The 17,565-nt window shown below is 43.3% G+C and overlaps 1 protein-coding gene across 5 annotated transcripts in view; it reads right to left on the reverse strand.

Annotated features, from left to right (window-relative positions):
- The window catches only part of TNPO3 (transportin 3), a 111,207-nt gene that overhangs the window by 78,603 nt on the left and 15,039 nt on the right, over window positions 1-17,565 (reverse strand). Inside the window, exons 2-6 of one of the 5 annotated variants that reach the window (XM_048212782.2) lie at window positions 7,238-7,340; window positions 5,742-5,820; window positions 3,544-3,727; window positions 3,361-3,464; window positions 2,872-3,159 (exon numbers count right to left, since the gene is read on the reverse strand). In XM_048212782.2, the coding sequence (XP_048068739.1) occupies window positions 2,872-2,991 (120 nt within the window). In that variant the 5' untranslated portion in view covers window positions 2,992-3,159; window positions 3,361-3,464; window positions 3,544-3,727; window positions 5,742-5,820; window positions 7,238-7,340. Of the gene's footprint in view, window positions 1-2,871; window positions 3,160-3,360; window positions 3,728-5,741; window positions 5,821-7,237; window positions 7,341-17,565 lie in introns of those variants that run through there. The other 4 variants (XM_044388160.3, XM_048212781.2, XM_044388156.3 and 1 more) reach the window with 4 other exon arrangements.

Genomic DNA, 17,565 nt, shown 5'->3' on the forward strand with positions numbered 1-17,565 from the left:
CCAGGGCAGAGCCCCACACAGGGGCTGGATCTCATGACCCTGAGATCATGACTTGAGCCGAAATCAAGAGCCAGATGCTTAACCAACCGAGCCACCCAAGAGCCCCAGAACTTTTTAATTTTGATAGAAATTAAAATTATAGATTTCAAAAAACACCTACTATATGAGGTTACTTGAATCCTTAAGCCAGAAAACTGGAAGAGTGGGTTGTGATCAGAGTAGATATGTGAGTTAATGATGTGGGAGGCTGGTGACTTTTTTTTAAAGTAGGCTCCAAACCCAGAGTGGAGCCCCATGTGGAGCCCAACGTGGGTTTTTTTTTTTTTTTTTTAAGATTTTATTTATTTATTTGACAGAGACAGAGACAGCCAGCGAGAGAAGGAACACAAGCAGGGGGAGTGGGAGAGGAAGAAGCAGGCTCATAGCTGAGGAGCCTGATGTGAGGCTCGATCCCGTAACACCGGGATCACGCCCTGAGCCGAAGGCAGCTGTGCCACCCAGGCGCCCCCCCAACGTGGGTTTTAAACTCATGACCCTGAGATAAAGACCTGACCTTAACCAACTGAGCCAGTCAGGCACCCCCTGCTTTTATTTTAAGTAAACTCTATACCAACATGGGTCTTCGACTCACGCCTGCAAGATAAAGAGCCATGTACTCTACCAACTGAGCCAGACAGGCACCCCAGGCTGGTGACTTTTAATATTGACAAGATTCAGGGTGTGACTGTGTGACCATGTGGCTGAGTTAGTGACTTGAGGGGATGGTGACTTTTTAGTAATGAAAAGCTCCAAGATGTGACAGTGTGACCATGTGGCTGAGAAAAGGAAGTAAAGGAATTAAGGGGCTGAAATGTCAGCTAAACTGTGAATCCTGATGCTGAAGTTGCCTAAAAATGATGTGGGAATGTGCTAGATGTTTTCCAGGTTCACTTTTCCACCCTTCCCTACTGCTCTTTGCCCCAGTATGCTGACCTATATGGACTGTATCAACAGGTTTTGGTGTCCCCTAGCTTTTGGTTGGGTTTGCCCAAAGAAGAATCCCAGGAGTTTAGGGGAAGAAGGTCAATATATTTATTCCTCCAGCCCCCACCCTGAAAAATCACCTCCTGATGATTGTGTCCCTTCAAATGAAAACTGCCACTCTTTTCAAGGCAGCATAACTCCACACTTTCCTTCAGAGTTCAAGTAACCACTCCCTCTCCTATTCCTTCCTGCCTATGGATGTTATCAACTTGGCTACAGGCTCCTACACTATCTCTTGTGGTACCACATTATACCAGCATCTTCATAAACAATACTTTTATAAAATAAACCCTCCTTGAATTATTCTATTACAAGTGTGCCATCTGTTCCTGTTGGGACCCTTACTGTAAGCAGTAATAATTGATGGAAGGTTGTAACAGAGAGTAGTGGAAAGTAAGAAGAGTGACTACCATTTAAATGACAATTACTAACATATTTTAAACTCTGGGTTCCTAGAACTTTTCTAAGCTCTTTACAAATATTAACTCACTGAGTCATCACAAATATGCTATGTGGCAAGAAGAGATTTTTGTCTGGTTCATTTCCATATACCAAAGCCTAGCACAGTTGCTGGTACATGGCAGGCACTCAAATATTAATTTAAAATACACACATAACCAAGTTTAGTAGGGAAGAGATGACTTTCAGTATGATGTATGAGATTTCTAACTCCCCCCAAAATAAACACTAAATAAGAGCATATGTGAATTATTTTCTTGTGCGGCCTACAGTGAGTCTTATTCCTTTATCTTTTCCCACGACGTTATCCAGAACTTGGGGTCCCCAAAATTTTAAACGTAACATCTAAAGCCAAAGTTGCAAAATTTTAAATAGTACGCACCTGCAGCCCAGAGGCTCATTTAAAAGGGCAGAGCACCTTTAAGTATCAGTTATTGGTTTTAAAAAAGAAAGGGGAAAGAGTAAACTTTAAAAATATGCTTGGGAATATAAAATGCAAAAATAAGAAAGGTAAAGTCAGCAAGATCACCAAGTATACACACACACACACAGAACTAAAGCACAGAAAAAGTGAGTGTAAAATTTAGAGGAAAGTAAAACACGTGAATCAAAGAAGACAGAGATATAATAGGTCTAACAGGTTGAAATTAACCCCCTAACTGGATGTTCACACAATCATATGGAATTATCAAGGCAGCTATGCTACCAATATTTTATAAAGAACCTAAAGTCAGGGGAAAAAACAAGGTTAGAGAACAAATATGCAGCAAGATGTGAACTGCAAGGATTTTCTGAAACCAGAACTGGTATTTTCTTCTTTACATCACGTTGTACTCCAAAACACGGCGGAAATTCACGTGTTAAAAGAATCTAGAAACCTGAGAAGTTTCGAGAATAGTAAGACTCAAACTATCATTGTTACCTAGCGAAAAATCAGTAAGACAGAGTGAGGTGCAAGGCTACGACTGGGATGGAATTGTCAGACGCCAACACTGGGACACCGAGAGGAGACGGATAAAAGCATCCGTAAGTGAAGATGGAGAAAGACTGGGATTGGATTTGATTGAAGGAAGACTAAACAGAAAAGCAGGGCCTAAGAAGCAAGTAGCAAGCGTAAAACTTAAACAGGACCAGATCGATGCCACGAGCGAGTACGGGACCCACAAATCAGATTGTACGGTGTGGGGAAGGGGCCAGTTCACGACCGACCAGCTGCGACTAGTTTCCGAAAAGCGGCGTAAATGTAGCCTCGCAGCCCCACCCCGCGGCAGCAGCTCCTCCCTAAGGAGCATCTCACGAGGCCAACCGCCGGGCTCAGGCTCCAGCTCGAGCCTAGATCCCACCCCGCCCTTGTCCCGCGGCGCAGAACGGCCTCTCTGGGCCCCTCACCGAACGCTGCAGCTCCCCAAGCCAAAACGAGGCGCGCTCCTTTCCGCTGGGATCTGGGTCGTGGTAAAGCGCCTGCACTGCCTGGTATACGAGCTGCAAAGTCGGCTTTGCCCCTTCCATGGTGGTGGCAGTGGTAGCGGCAGCGACGGCTCTGGCTGTTCTCCCGAGGCTTCTCCGATTGCTCCGCCTTCAAGCTTCCTCACTGTGTCGGCCACGGCCGCTCCCTGACTGGCGCCATCTCCTCTTTGGCCGTTACCAGGGCAGAGGGGTTCCCGTGGAAGTTGCCCCCTCGGAAACAGAGGTTAGATTGTATTCGGGTTCCTGGTTTTTTTTCCAATCCTCCCACTAGACTCCAGACTTCTGAGTTCAGACGCCGATACTCGCCTCTTCACCCACCGAATTGCCCTCAGAGGTCTATCCCCGCGCCACACAAACCACGCAGTCTACCTAAGCCGCGTTAACCCGAACCGGAAGCCGCAGCACCGATACCTTTGGCACACTTCCGCCCGGTGCAGCGCAAACGGACTCCTTCCCGGCACGCCTCCTCCTGTCTCCCCGCCCCCTCCCGGAAGTGGCTCTCCCGGGGCCAGGAGCTAGGAAGAGGCAGTCAGATGTGGTTCTCTCAGTTACTTGCGTGTGACCGAAGCTATAGCACCGATGTGTGTTCCATACCTGAGCCGCTCTTCTTTCCCTGCAGTAGGTCCGGGTCTTTCCAACTTCCCTTCGGACTTCTCCATCCCTATCCAGGGAATCCTTTCTGACGCCCGTGGACAAGGCGCCTCAATTCAACCATCCGAGCAGTGTCCACCGTACTGGAAATGCAAAGATGACTGAAGACAGGGTTTCTACGCTGACTCTGGTGGATGAGACAGACATGTAATCAAGTAATGTTGTACAAAACTAAAATATGTGCCACACTGAGATGAATCCAAAATGCGTACAATCGCTTCTCAGCCCCTTGTCTACTAAGTTCTTAACCCAAAAAGGTATTTCATTCTATCGCTCAGGACACTCTGAACTCCATAGGATTTGCATATATCTTTAGGGTCATTTCCACGTGAATTTTTGTGTATATCTTTCTTTCCGAAACAAAAATCAATGGTCTAAGAATTCTCAATTCACAGAAGAAAATAGGAATCTTGGAATCTGCACTCTGAAGAAATTTTGGACAAAAGGTAGCAGTATGTTAGATTTCCCGACATTGCTGCTAGTCCTTCGCAATAATAAATACATTACTTGATGAACGCTTACAATGTGTAAAGCTCTGTAGTTAAAAGATATGATTTAATCCTTCTGACAGCTACGCCAACTCAATCCCCATTTTATAAAATAAGAAATAGGTAATGTACTTTGGCTTACACAGTTCTTTAAATCAGTTTCACACCACAAAGCCTGTAAATAATACAATTCCTATCAGTCTGTGTATTCGTTTCTGAATTGTTATTGTCAACAGATTTGAATAGCCAATATCATAATGAAAACAGTGTTACTGCACAGAGTTGATCTCATTTCAGACAAAAGAAACTTGATATTCTGGCAACCTAATTCATCGATTCATTCAAAAAAAATTAGTAAGACCATTTTGGTCTCTGCCCTCATGGAGTTTATAGTCTAATTGCAAAGAAAGACAATTCAATACAGTTTTAAAGTTCTGTGAATATTCACAAGCTAAAGAATGATGTTGGACCTACCTTGCACATAAATGGAAAAATAAATCCCAGAACCTAAATGTAAGAGCTAAAACTATAAGACGCTTCGAAGAAAATAGGACTGTATCTTCATGATCTTGGATTAGGCAATAGTTTCTTAGATATGGCACCAAAAGTACAAAAACAAAAAGAAAAATAGATAAATTGGACTTCATCAAAACTAAAAACTTTTGTGTGTCATCGGGCATGATTAAGAAAGTGAAATGACAGGGGCGCCTGGGTGGCACAGCGGTTAAGCGTCTGCCTTTGGCTCAGGGCGTGGTCCCTGCGTTGTGGGATCGAGCCCCCACATCAGGCTCCTCTGCTATGAGCCTGCTTCTTCCTCTCCCACTCCCTCTGCCTGTGTTCCCTCTCTCGCTGGCTCTCTCTATCTCTGTCGAATAAATAAATAAAATCTTTAAAAAAAAAAAAGTGAAATGACAATCCATAAAATGAAAGAAAATTTTTGCAAGTCATGTATCTAAAGGATTAGCATCCATAATGTATAAGGAACTTTTACAATTTAACAATGAAAGACAATTCAAATTTTTAAATAGACAAAAGATTTAAATAGATATTTCTCCAAAGAAGATATACAAATTCATATGCAAATATGCTCAACATCATTAATCATCAGGGAAATGCAATTCGAAACCATAATGAGATACCACTTCACACTCCCTAAAATGGCTAAAAAAGAGGGCACGTATTGCATGGAGCACTGGGTGTTATACACAAACAATGAATCATGGAACACTACATCAAAAACTAATAATGTACTGTATGGTGACTAACATATCATAATAAAAAAATAATTTAGAAAAACAAGAAATAAAATGGCTTAAAAAAAAAGACATTAGGTGTTGGTGAGGATGTACAAAGACTGAAACCCTCACACACTGCTGGTAGGATCATAAACTGGTGCAGCTGTTTTGGGTAACAGTCTGGCAATTCTTCAAAAGGTTAAAGTTACCATATGACCCAGCAGTTCCACTCCTAGGTGTATACCCATGAGAATGAAAACGTAAGTCCATACAGACACTTGTACATGAATGTTCATAGCAGCATTATTTATAATAGCCAAAAAGTGAAAACAGCCCTAAGCCTTCCAAATGGTAAATGAATAAACAAAATGTGATATATCCATATGATAGGATATTAAATATTAAAGGAAAGAAGTACCCATCTGCAAGCCAAGGAGAGAGGCCTCAGGAAAACTTGCTCCACCAACACATTGATCTGGCGCTTCCAGCCTTCAGAACTAAGAGAAAATAAATTCATGTTATTTTAATTAATTAAAAAAATAAAGGAATGAAGTACTGATACATGCTACAATGTGGATGAACCTTGAAAACATGCTAAGTGAAAGCAGCCAGACCCCCCCCCAAATGGCCATATATTATATGATTTCATTAATTTGAAATACCAGAATAGGCAAATCTCTACAGACAGAAAATAGATTAGTGGTTGCCAGGGGAAGGGAAAGTAGGGAGAGATGGAATATTCTGGAATTAGTAGTGATGGTTGCACAACTTTGTGAATATAAAAACCATTTAATACGTCTTTAGGATGAATGTTATGGTATGTGAATTATATTTCAATAAAATCATTATTTTAAAAAGTTTTGTGATTAGAATTTTTAAAATACCACATAAATGTTTGGCCGATATTTGCAAAATCAACCAACCAAGCCCCCCATAGTGTTCTATTCCTCTTCATGTCCTCAAACCCTTGTCTAATATATAGTGGGTATATAGTAAATGTTTTAAATAACTTCTCTCCTAGCTCTTTAGTCAGATAAATCAATCTAGTTGCAACACTAAGTGGCTGGGGGTGGGGGGCAAAAGCAGAAATAAGAAACTTGGGACGCCTGGGTGACTCAGTCGATTAAGCGTGTCTTTGGCTTAGGTCATGATCCTGGGGTCCTGGGGTCCTGGGATCGAGCCCCCCCCCGAACCCCCACATCTGCTCTGCACTCGGAGGGGAGTCTGCTGCTCACTGTCCCTCTGCCACTCCCTCTGCTTGTGCTTTCTCTCTCTCACTGTCAAATAAATAAAATCTTGAAAAAAAAAAAAAGAAACTTGTAATAATCCTGGCGAAATGTGGTGGCCTAGAGTGACACAGCAGTGCTGATAGAGATATGGATATTTAAGGTGAATTGAGGAAGAAGTTTGGTATGGTGATTGAGCTGTCAGTTGTGATGACAGGAAAGAGAAACCAGGCTTCTGAGTATGGAACCCAGAAGAAGAAACAGCTTTTGTGGTAATGGGGAGGGGTGCAAGGGTGAAGATAATGAGTTTAGTGTTAGCTATGTTGCGCACTGTGGCATTTATGAATGAGCCGAGGCCAGCACATTGTAGCACGTGTGAGACTGAGGGCAGGGACTGGGTTGAAGATACAGATTTGAGAGTCATCATTATATATAGGTGGTGGGTGAAGACAAGGAAATGGTTGAGATGAGCCAGGGGGAAGGGGGCCTAAGGCAGGGCCCTACAGATAAACACTGAAGGATTGGCAAGGGAGTAGAGGCTAGGAAGGAATAGCCGGAGAGGAAAGTGGAGAACCAGGAGAATGTACTGCAAAGGGATCCACTTTGAAGGAGCATCAAATGCTCCAGGGAGGTCAAATACCATTAAAATAATAAATCTGAAATAAAATTTTAGAAATATTTTAAATACCTGGGGCACCTGGCTGGCTCCGTTGATAGAGCACATGACTCTTGATTTGAGGGTTGTAAGTTTGAGCCCCGTGTTGGGTATAGAGATTACTGAAAAATAAAATCTTAAAAAAGAGAGAGAGAGAAATATTTGAAACACCAAAAGCTCTACAACTTCAGTCCTAAGGCAAGATGGCCACCCTAGGAACACTGAACTCTGATGCAAAGTTCCATGGGCCTGACCCCACTCCCAAAAAAAGGTCCTCACTTCTTCTTCCTCCAACCAAAGAAATATGTTTTCTTTAAGCAAGAAGGTGTTTTTCTGAAGGGAAGAAGGAAAGAGAGGATGTTTCTTTTACACGCTAGTGGTGAGCTTACCCAAGGTGGAATATCGTACGTCAATAAACAAGTTCCTCTCTACTTCCAGACAGGCGCTGCCATGGGGACATCCAGGAAAGCTTAGCTCTGCCCTGGGATGGTGCTTGTGACTTGTGGTGAACTTCAGTTACACTAAGCATAGGTCGCGGCTCTATCCAGTTCTCCTTAGTTCTCTCATCCCCTGACCCCTACTCCAAACCCCAGGGTGAGGTGAGCCACTAAACTCTGGGGATAAGTCATAAACATAGCGTGGCAGTGGCCAGTGGTTTCCCCCCAGTACCTATTCTTTTCTTGTTTGGGTTGTTCAACCTTTCCTAGAGCTTCCTGAATGAATACTTTCTTTTCCTAACTGATTCAAACTGGGTTTCTGTCATCTGTCATCAGAAGAGTTTTGATTAAATACTCTGCTTCTTACTTGAGGCTGTCGTAATACAACACCACAGACTGGGTGGCTTACATGACAGAAATTTATTTTCTTACAGTTCTGGAGGCTTTCTGGAAGTTCGAGGTTGGGGTGCCACCATGTTCAGGTTCTGGTGAGAGCTCTCTTTCTGGCTTGCAGATGACCAGATTCTCACCGTGAACTCCATACAGAGGGAAAGACAGTGTGATCTCTCTCTCCCTCTGTCTCTCTTTCTCTCTCTCCCTCTTCTCATAAGGTCAAAGTCCTATTGGAATAGGGCACCACCCTTGTGACCTTATTTAATCTTAATTACCTCCTAAAAATCCTATCTGCAGATCCAGTCACATCAGAGTGAGGGCTTTAACATATGAATTTAGCGGGGAAACAATTCATTCCTTAATATCTGTCTCCACTTGGACTTGGAGAGCCAGGAGAAGGCCCTACTTCTCACCCGAGAGAACCAGATGACATCACACTTCTTTGGCACACAGACGATAGCTAGAAGATAGAACCCTCAGATTGGATTTCACAGCTTCCTGCCAAGAACAAGCAGCCAGAATTTTCTCAGGTAGTAAATGAACACTCTCGTAGGGTAGAAAGGTGCATGCATGGGAGTGTTCATCCCCGTGTGGTTTGCCCTAGTGGAAAATGAAAATATCCTAAATTTCCATCAATAAGGAACTGAACATTAGGGTGTATGCATACCTTAGATTCCAGGCAGCCAGTGAAAATCAAGTCAGAACTATTAAGTTTGTTACTTATCGAAGAGGGATAGAAGCAGAAAAATGTTCACCTTGAGCCCAAAAGGCTGTCCTATAGCCTGCATAGTTCTGATAAGGATAAAACATGTGTGGGTTGCTACATTCTTAAAAGGTCTCGTGACTGCCTGTGCATGTCGCCGATAGTTAATATGAAGCTGAATGAAAAGCACCAGAGAAATCTTGCAAAAGTAGTTTTACAAGTAGAAATTCGAAGAAGACATGTATGATCGAATACTCCCTGCATGTCCCCTCCCCCGTGAGCACGAAGCATAGTACCACCAGCTTCATACAGCAAAAGTGCAGCTCTTTCTGTCCACGGGTCCCGGCCCCGTGCTATATATTAAAGTACCTTTTTGCACTGAAAACATCTCAAGAATTCTTTTCTGATGGTTCACTCCTGGTCCCCATCACATGTGATAATGGTATTTTGGTTATATAGGAAAAGTCCTTATATATTTAGAAATACATACTGAAGCATTTACAAGGGATACGGTACAAAAAGAATGTATCTGGTCTTTGTCCCCAGTTCCAGTCATAGTGCTTGAAAAGCTCTTGGAATTTCCTCAGTGATAAGAGTGTCTTTGTTATTATAATGAAGTGACTTACGGGGGCGGGGCCTCTAGATAGCTTTGGGATGTGGGTTGGTCACCAGGAAGACCAATTCAAGGTTCCTAACTTTGCACCCAACTGACCTCCTATGAGGGAAAAGGATATGACCACTGATTTAATCGATCATGCCTAGTAATGAAACCCTGATCAAAACTCTGGACATTGAGGGGTGCCTGGGTGGATGCCCCAAGCGTCTGACTCGATTTCAGATCAGATCATGATCTCAGTGTCCAGAGATCAAGCCCTGCCTCGGGCTCTGCCCTGGGTGTGGAGCCGGCTTTAGAGTCCCTCTCTCTTTCTCCCTCTGCCCCTTCCCCCTCCTCCCCTTCCCCCATAGCCCTCTCTTTAAAAAAACACAAAACAAACAAACGAACAAACAGAAAAACAAAACAAAACAAAACAAACTCTGGACATTGAATCTCAGGGGAGCTTCTGACACACCAATGTGCTGGGAGGGTACCACACCCTGATTCCCTGGAGAGGGGGCGTGGGAGCTCTGCCTTCCTCTCAGACCTCACCCCAGGTACAGCCTTTCTAATAGAACTGTAATCATCAGTGTAGCACTTTCTCCAGTTCTGTGAGTTGTTCTAGCAAGTTACTGAATCTGTGGGGATTATGGGAACCCCTAAATTTATAGCCAGTTGGTCAGGAGTGCAGGTGGCCTGGGGACCCCTGAAGTAAGGCTGACATCTAAAGTGAAGGCCGTCTTGTGGGAGACTAAGCCTGCGGAGTCTGATACTAATTCCAGGTAGTTAATGTCAGAATTGAATTCTGTACCCTCCCCCCCCAAAAGAATTGAATTGCTGTTCACCCAGTTGGGGTAGGAACAGAAAAGATACGAAGTTCATGAAGCCTGTAATATAGTTTAACAGACATAAGCACCCCCCCCCAAATAGATGAAGGAAATATGGCCAAGTGTTAGCAATTGTGGGGTGCCTGGGTGGCTTAATCAGTTAAAAGCGTTTACCTTCTGGTCAGTCGTGATCCCGCCAGGGTCCTGGGATCCACCCGCATCAAGCGCCCGGCCCAGTGGAAAACCTGCTTCTCCCTCTCCCTCTGCCCCTTCCCCCAACTTGTGTGTGCTCACTTGCTCTCAATCTATCTCAAATAAATAAATAAAATCTTTAAAAAAATGTTAACAATTTTTTTAAAGATTTTATTTATTTATTGGACAGAGATAAATACAGCCAGCGAGAGAGGGAACACAAGCAGGGGGAGTGGGAGAGGAAGAAGCAGGCTCACATCAGAGGATCCTGATGTGGGGCTCGATCCCATAACACCGGGATCACGCCCTGAGCCGAAGGCAGACGCTTAACCGCTGTGCCACCCAGGCGCCCCCAGAAAATGTTAACAATTTTTAAATGGGGATTAGTGAAAGTGTCACTATATCATTCTCTCTCTACTTTCTAATATGTTTGAAATTTTCCAAATTAAAAAAAAAAGATCAAAACGGGGGGAAAAATCATGTCATTTTATTTATTGACATGAAAAGATGTCAGAAAATCTTATTAGAAACAGAAGCAGGGACATCCGGGTGACTCAGTCGGTTAAGAGTCTACCTTCCGCTCATGATCCCAAGTCCTGGAATCGAGTCCTACTGAGCACAGAGCCCGCTTCTCTCTCTCACTCTGCTGCTCCTTCCTGCTTGTTCTCTCTCTTTCTCTTTCTCTCTGACAAATAAATAAATAAAATATTTTTTAAAAAGCTTAAAAAAAAAAAACCCAGAAGCAGGTTTTGTTCAGTGTATGAAAGTAACCATTGATATAAAATTACATCTCTATTTATATTCAGGCAAGAAGAGGGGTCTTCGAGGATATTCACCAAAATGTTAACAATGGTTTTTTCTGGTCATGGGATTTTGAGTGGTTTATCACCACTTGATATATTCCATGTTTCTTTATTTTTTGGCTCCTCCTTCCATTAACATGGGGACTCTGTTTTGGTCACTGTCATACCCCCAGTGCTTTGAATGGTGCCTGGCAAACGGCATGCTCACAATAATTATTTGTCAAATGTGTTAATAATGTTTATATAAATTGAATTTTCTTTATAATGATTATTTACATTTTTAACAAACATATTTTATCAAAAACAACATAGCTGGGGCGCCTGGCTGGCTCAGTTGGTAGAACATGAAACTCTTAATCTCAGGGTCACGAGTTTAAGCCCCAAGTCAGGCATGGAGCCTACTTAAAAAAAAAATAAAATTAAAAAAATAAAAAAAAAAACAGAGGCAGCTGGGTGGCTCAGTCAGCTAAGTGTCCGACTTGTGATTTTGGCTCAGGTCATGATCTCAGGGTCCTGAGATTGAGCCTCACATGGGGCTCCGCTCTCAGCTGGGAGTCTGCTTGAGATTCTCTCCAGCTCCCTCTGCCCCTCCCCACCCCCTCTAAAATAAATAAATAAATATTTTTAAAAAATAATAAAAAATTTAAAAATTAAAAAAATTAAAAAACAATGTAGCTGACACGATAAACTCAAAGAAGTCATAACCATCAGGGACCAGCGTGGATTAAATCTCTGTGGCTATTTGCCAAGAAAAAGCTGCCCAGCATGAGCCTCTCCTGGCCCTTCTCCTGACTACTCAACCCTTAGGGCACATGTTCTAGACCAAAAGCCTTCAGCTTCACAACCTGAGACGGCTGTAAACCCAGCACCGGACAAATCTCTTTTCCCCCAATTAAACTCACATTCAGGGCTTGCGTGCTGAGGACAGCATCTGCCTTTGTCTGGCTCTCTACCCAGAAGTGCCTTCAGTCCTGGCCAGCTTGACACCCGGTTTAACTTGCAAAGCAAATTTTAGCTGGTGGAAGAGGCTGGGAGGGGGCGTGGTGAATTGAAATCATGATTTTTTTTTTTTTTTTGAGATCATGAATTTCTATGAAAAAATGAGAGCGCAAATTAACTGTTCACAGTCAAAAGGAGCCTCGTTTAAAGATATTCTGAGCAGGGCTCCTGGGTGGCACAGCGGTTAAGCGTCTGCCTTCGGCTCAGGGCGTGATCCCGGCGTTATGGGATTGAGCCCCACATCAGGCTCCTCCGCTATGAGCCTGCTTCTTCCTCTCCCACTCCCCCTGCTTGTGTTCCCTCTCTTGCTGGCTGTCTCTATCTCTGTCAAATAAATAGATAAAATCTTTTAAAAAATAAATAAATAAATAAATAAATAAATAAATAAAGATATTCTGAGGGACAGGTCTGGTTTACTGGGGTGGGAAAACACTGAGCAGATTTGAATTTTTCTCGACATTAACAAAGTGAGATTTGTTTTATTTCATTTATTGTTGTTGTTGTTGCTGTTATTACTATTGTGTGCCCGGTATCCTGCAGTTCAGAGACCAAAACAGGGAGATTTGTTTTAGCAAGGGAAATTCACTACTGCTCAGAGAACCCAGGGGCAATGGAGAAAAAATAGACACAGTTCAGGAAGGGTCCACCAAGCTCCCCTGCACCCTGCTCTTTCTATCTCTTGCAAAGTCTTCCTTCCTCTGTTAAGCTCTTCTCTTTGGAAGCCAGACATTGGGGTAAGGGGAGTAGCTTCCTCCCAACAAAATTAATTTTTATAAGACATTATATCCACTTTTATTGACACAGCCCAGATTTGCTTCAGGTTTTTAAGCGATGCATTGGGACTGGTGGGATGCAAACTATTGCCCAGCCAGGCTGAAAGGAGAATGCGCTTCCCTCACAAATGCAGAAGGCCGCACTTGGCTCTAGGAAAAGAGAAAGAACTCTCGCTTGTATGGCGTGGTAGAAACAGGCCTGCCCTAAAATCAGACCCCTAGTGCCAATCCCAGCACCACTTTTTCTAGCCACATGACTCTAACCAAGTTAACTGTTGTCCTAAGTTGGACTCTCCTGCCAAAAGAGGTCATGATATTTACCCACCGTGCACAAGAAGGACCCAGTAAGATCGTGTGAAAGTGCCTTGGAAAGGCTTAGTGTAAACAACCGTTAAAGTCATTACACACCATTGTACAAATTCGTGAAGTCAAACAGTCACTTCTGGTCTTATCGCGAGACTTAGAAATCACAAGTTTTTACCCTAAACCAACAGACTTTGCAAATACGGGAGGAACCATGTATTTAATAAGCTGCCCAGGCAATAAGCAAGCCAGAGGCTTGGTTACCTCCCCAGCCCAGCACCTGTAACGGCTGTGACACCTGTCATGCGGCCTGCATCTCCCTGCTTCCAGCCGGTTCATGCTTCCCGAAGAGCTTCGGTATTTAGAACCACTTCTGACCCTCCCCTGCCCTGCCGCTCTGCTTAGTGGGCACGGAGCGCAGGCCTGCTCTGGTTCCAAGCGGCTGGATCTAGGCCGCAGGGCCTCTTTCCCTGAACAAACCTTAAGTCTTCATCATTGTCCTCCAGCCTTCTAGATCTCTCTACAGTCTCAGACATTCCAACTTCCCTCTTCCCCCAAGGCCTAAATAATTCACCTTCCAGGACTCAAACTTCCATGCCTGATCCCTCTCTAATTATCACAGTCCCATCAACCCAGTTGCCCACTAAAGTCACCTGGGGGAAACTTTAATTTCGACCTCCGGTACCTCCTTAAACCAGTTAAGTCAGAAACACTGGGGGTAGGTCTGGAGGTCCAATCGAGGCACCTTAAAGCTCCCAGGTGATTTGAATACGCAACTCGGTTAATAGTTATGCCTTCATTTTGCTACAGAAGTTTCTCAGCAGGGGAGCTCCTGGCATCTGAGGCAGGACAATTCTTTGTGTTGTTCTGACCCGAGTATTGTAGACTGTCACTACACACTGACAAGCATACTCGTCATGGTGACAGCCAAAATGCACCAAACATCCCCAAATATCCCCACCTTCTTCTCTTTCTTTTTTGCACCCCCCCTTCCAAAAGTGAAAGCCCTTCCCTTCCCGCCCCAAGCCTCAGTTCTCTGGTGACCTATTGTTGTCATTGGCTCAGAACCGAGGGGTTTCCCGGGACATGAGACTTCCAGTGCTGAAACAAGGAAAGTCCCAGCTAAACCATGACGCTTAGTCACCCTAGATTTTCTTCTGTCTCCATCCATAAAGGATACCCATTGCTTTTTCTCCCCTTCCCAATCCCACTTCCCTCCATTCAAAGGTTGCTGACAGAAACGAGGCCACCTGAGTTTCTCTCTCAGAATCTGCAATTGGAACTGGATGATGGTCTCAATTTGGCTAGTGCTTATAATAATAATAATAATAATAATAATAATAATAATAATAATGATAATACTTGGGAAATGTTGGTGGCCATTTTCTACCATGACAATTGCTGTGGGCTGGCGGGAAGATGGGCAGTGCCGAGAGTCTGTCTGTAGCAACAGAGCAAACACACACCCAAGAAGAACAGAGTGGGGGTAGAATCTTGCTGGCTTCCCCCACAGTGCTCAAGTGATGTTCAAACTTGAGACTGCCCCAGCATCCATCACCAGAGAGTTCCTGAGAACACGGGTTGCTGGGCCTCACCGCCAGAGTTTTGATTCAGTAGGTCTGGGTGTGGCGCAAAGGTCTGCTTTCCTACGAGTTCCCAGGTGGTGTTGACGCTGCAAGTTAGGGGCTCCTAGAGGAGGTCACCTGCTCTGGGCCAGAGTCCCCTAGGAGTTCTTTGAGGGCCCAGCAGGCGCGGCCCTGTCCTGGAGTTACAGGAGTCTGAACTTTCCAAAAATTTCTTTTTTTTTCCTAAATAGTTTTATGGAGATATCATTCACATACCTACAACTCACCCCCTTGAAGGGTACAATTCAATGATTTTTAGTAGATTCGCAGGATGTTCAACCATCACCAATTTTAGGACATTTCGTCACCTCAGAAGAGATCCCAGGCCCTTGAGACGCCCCTCCTCTTGCCACCTGCTTCTCTCCCCACCTCAGCTGTAAGTAACCACTAATCTACTTTCTTTATATAGTTGACCCTTGAATGGCGTGGCGGTTAGGCCCACTGACTCCCTGCACGGTTGAAAATCTGCCCTTAACTTCGATTCCCCAAACACCGAACTACTGCTAACCTACTGTTGATTGGAAGCCTTACCAATAACATAAACAGTTGATTAACATATATTTTGTATGTTATGTGTATTATACATACTCTTTTTTTACAATAAAGAAAGCTAGAGAAAAAAACATTAATAAAAATGTAAGGAAAATACATTTGCAGTACTGTACCGCATTTATTGAAAAAAATCCACTTAGAAGTGGATCCACGCAGTGCAAACCTGTGTTGTTCGAGGGTCAACTGTACACAGATCTCCCTGCTGTGCACATTCCATGTGAATGGAATTACATCATATGTGGCCTTTTGTGACCGGCTTCTTCCACTTAGCATAATGTTTTCCAGATTCATCCACACTGTAGCATGATTGATTAGCTCTTCATTGCTTTTTTCCCCCTAAGATTTTATTTATTTATTTCAGAGAGAGTGAAAGCATGAGCAGGGTGAGAGGCAGAGGAAGAAGCAGACTCCCCACTGAGCAGGGAGCCTGACACGGGGCTCCATCCCAGGACCCTGGGATCATGACCTGAGCCGAAGGCAGACGCTTAACCGACTGAGCCACCCAGGCACCCCCAACTCCTCATTTCTATTCAGATCCTTGCCCATTTTTAATTGGATTACTGTCTTTTTATTATTGAGTTGTAACAGTTCTTCGAATACTCTGGATACAACTCCCTTAGCAAATATATGATTTGCAAATGTTTTCTCCGGTTCTATGAGTTGTCTTTTCACTTTCTTGATGGTGTCTGCTGAATGCTTGTGTCCCCTCAAAATTCATATAATGAAACCCTAATGCCCAATGTGATGGTAGTGGGACGTGGAACCCTTGCGGGATGCTTAAGTCATGAGACTGGAACTGTCCTGAGTAGGGTTTTGCTCTTATATAAAAGAGACCACAGAGCTGCCTAATCTTTTCGGCCACGGGAGGACACAATGAGAAGTCTGTGACCCAGAAGAGGGCCCTCACCTGATCATGCTGGCACCCTGATTTCAGACTTCCAGCCTCCAGAACTACGAGAAATAAAATTCTGTTGTCTGTAAGCTGCCCAGCTCGTAGTATTTTGTTACAGCAGCTCAAACAGACTGAGATGGTTTCTTCTGGAGAACAAACGATTTTAGTTCTGATGAAGTCCAATTTATCTATTTGTTGTTGTCGCTCATGTTTTTGGTGTCGAATCTAGGAATCCCTTGCCAAATCCAAGGTCATGGAGATTTACCCTTATATTTTCTTTTAAGTTTTATAATTTTATAATTTACATCCATTTTGAGTAAATTTTTACACATGAGGTGAGAACTTCATTCTTTTGCTTGTGGATAACTAGTTTTTCCAGCACCATTTGTTGAAAAGATTATTCGTTCCCCATTAAGTGGTCTTGCAACCTTCTTGAAAATCAGTTGCCCATAGACAGGATGGGTTTATTTCTGAACTCTCAAATCTGTTCTACGGATCTACATCTCTATTCTTATGCCAATGCCACACTGTGTTGATTGCCATTGCTTTACTCTAAGTTTTGAAACCGAGAAGTGTGATCCTTCTGCTACTTCTTTTTTCAAGACTGTTTTGGTTATTCTGTGTGCCTCAGTATTCAATATACATTTTAGAATCAGCTTATTAATTTCTACAAAGAAGTCAGCTCGGACTTGAAATTACACTGAATCAGTAGATCACTTTGGGAGTATTCCCATCTTAAAAATTCATATGTATAATATCTTTTATGCCACAGTAGAATCATAGCCATTTTACTATTAAGATAATGATTATTTTTTTCAAGAAAAGCCTTTACTATATGATTCAATAATTTTATTTCTGTGTATATATCCAAAAGAACTGAAAGCAGGAACCTGAAAAGTTATCTGTACACCCATGTTTATAGCAGCGTTATTCATAATAGCCAAGAGGGGAAAGCAATCCAAACGTCCATCAGCGAAATGTGTCTATATGTACAATGGGGTATTACTTTGCCTTAAAGAGGAATGAAATTCTGACATATGCTACAACATGGATGAACCTTGAACACATTAAGCTAAGTGAATTATCCAGTCGCAAAAGATAAATGCTGTAGGATCCACTTACATGTCTAGGGTACTCAAATTCGTAAAGACAGAAAGTAGAATGCTGGTTGCCTGGAGCTGGGCAGAATGGGAAGTTGTTGTTTAATGGACACAGAGTTTCAGCCCCGCGAGACGAAAAGGTTCTGGAGACTGCTTGCACCATAGTG

Source organism: Ursus arctos, unplaced genomic scaffold, assembly GCF_023065955.2.
Source record: "Ursus arctos isolate Adak ecotype North America unplaced genomic scaffold, UrsArc2.0 scaffold_3, whole genome shotgun sequence".
NCBI lineage: Eukaryota > Metazoa > Chordata > Mammalia > Carnivora > Ursidae > Ursus > Ursus arctos.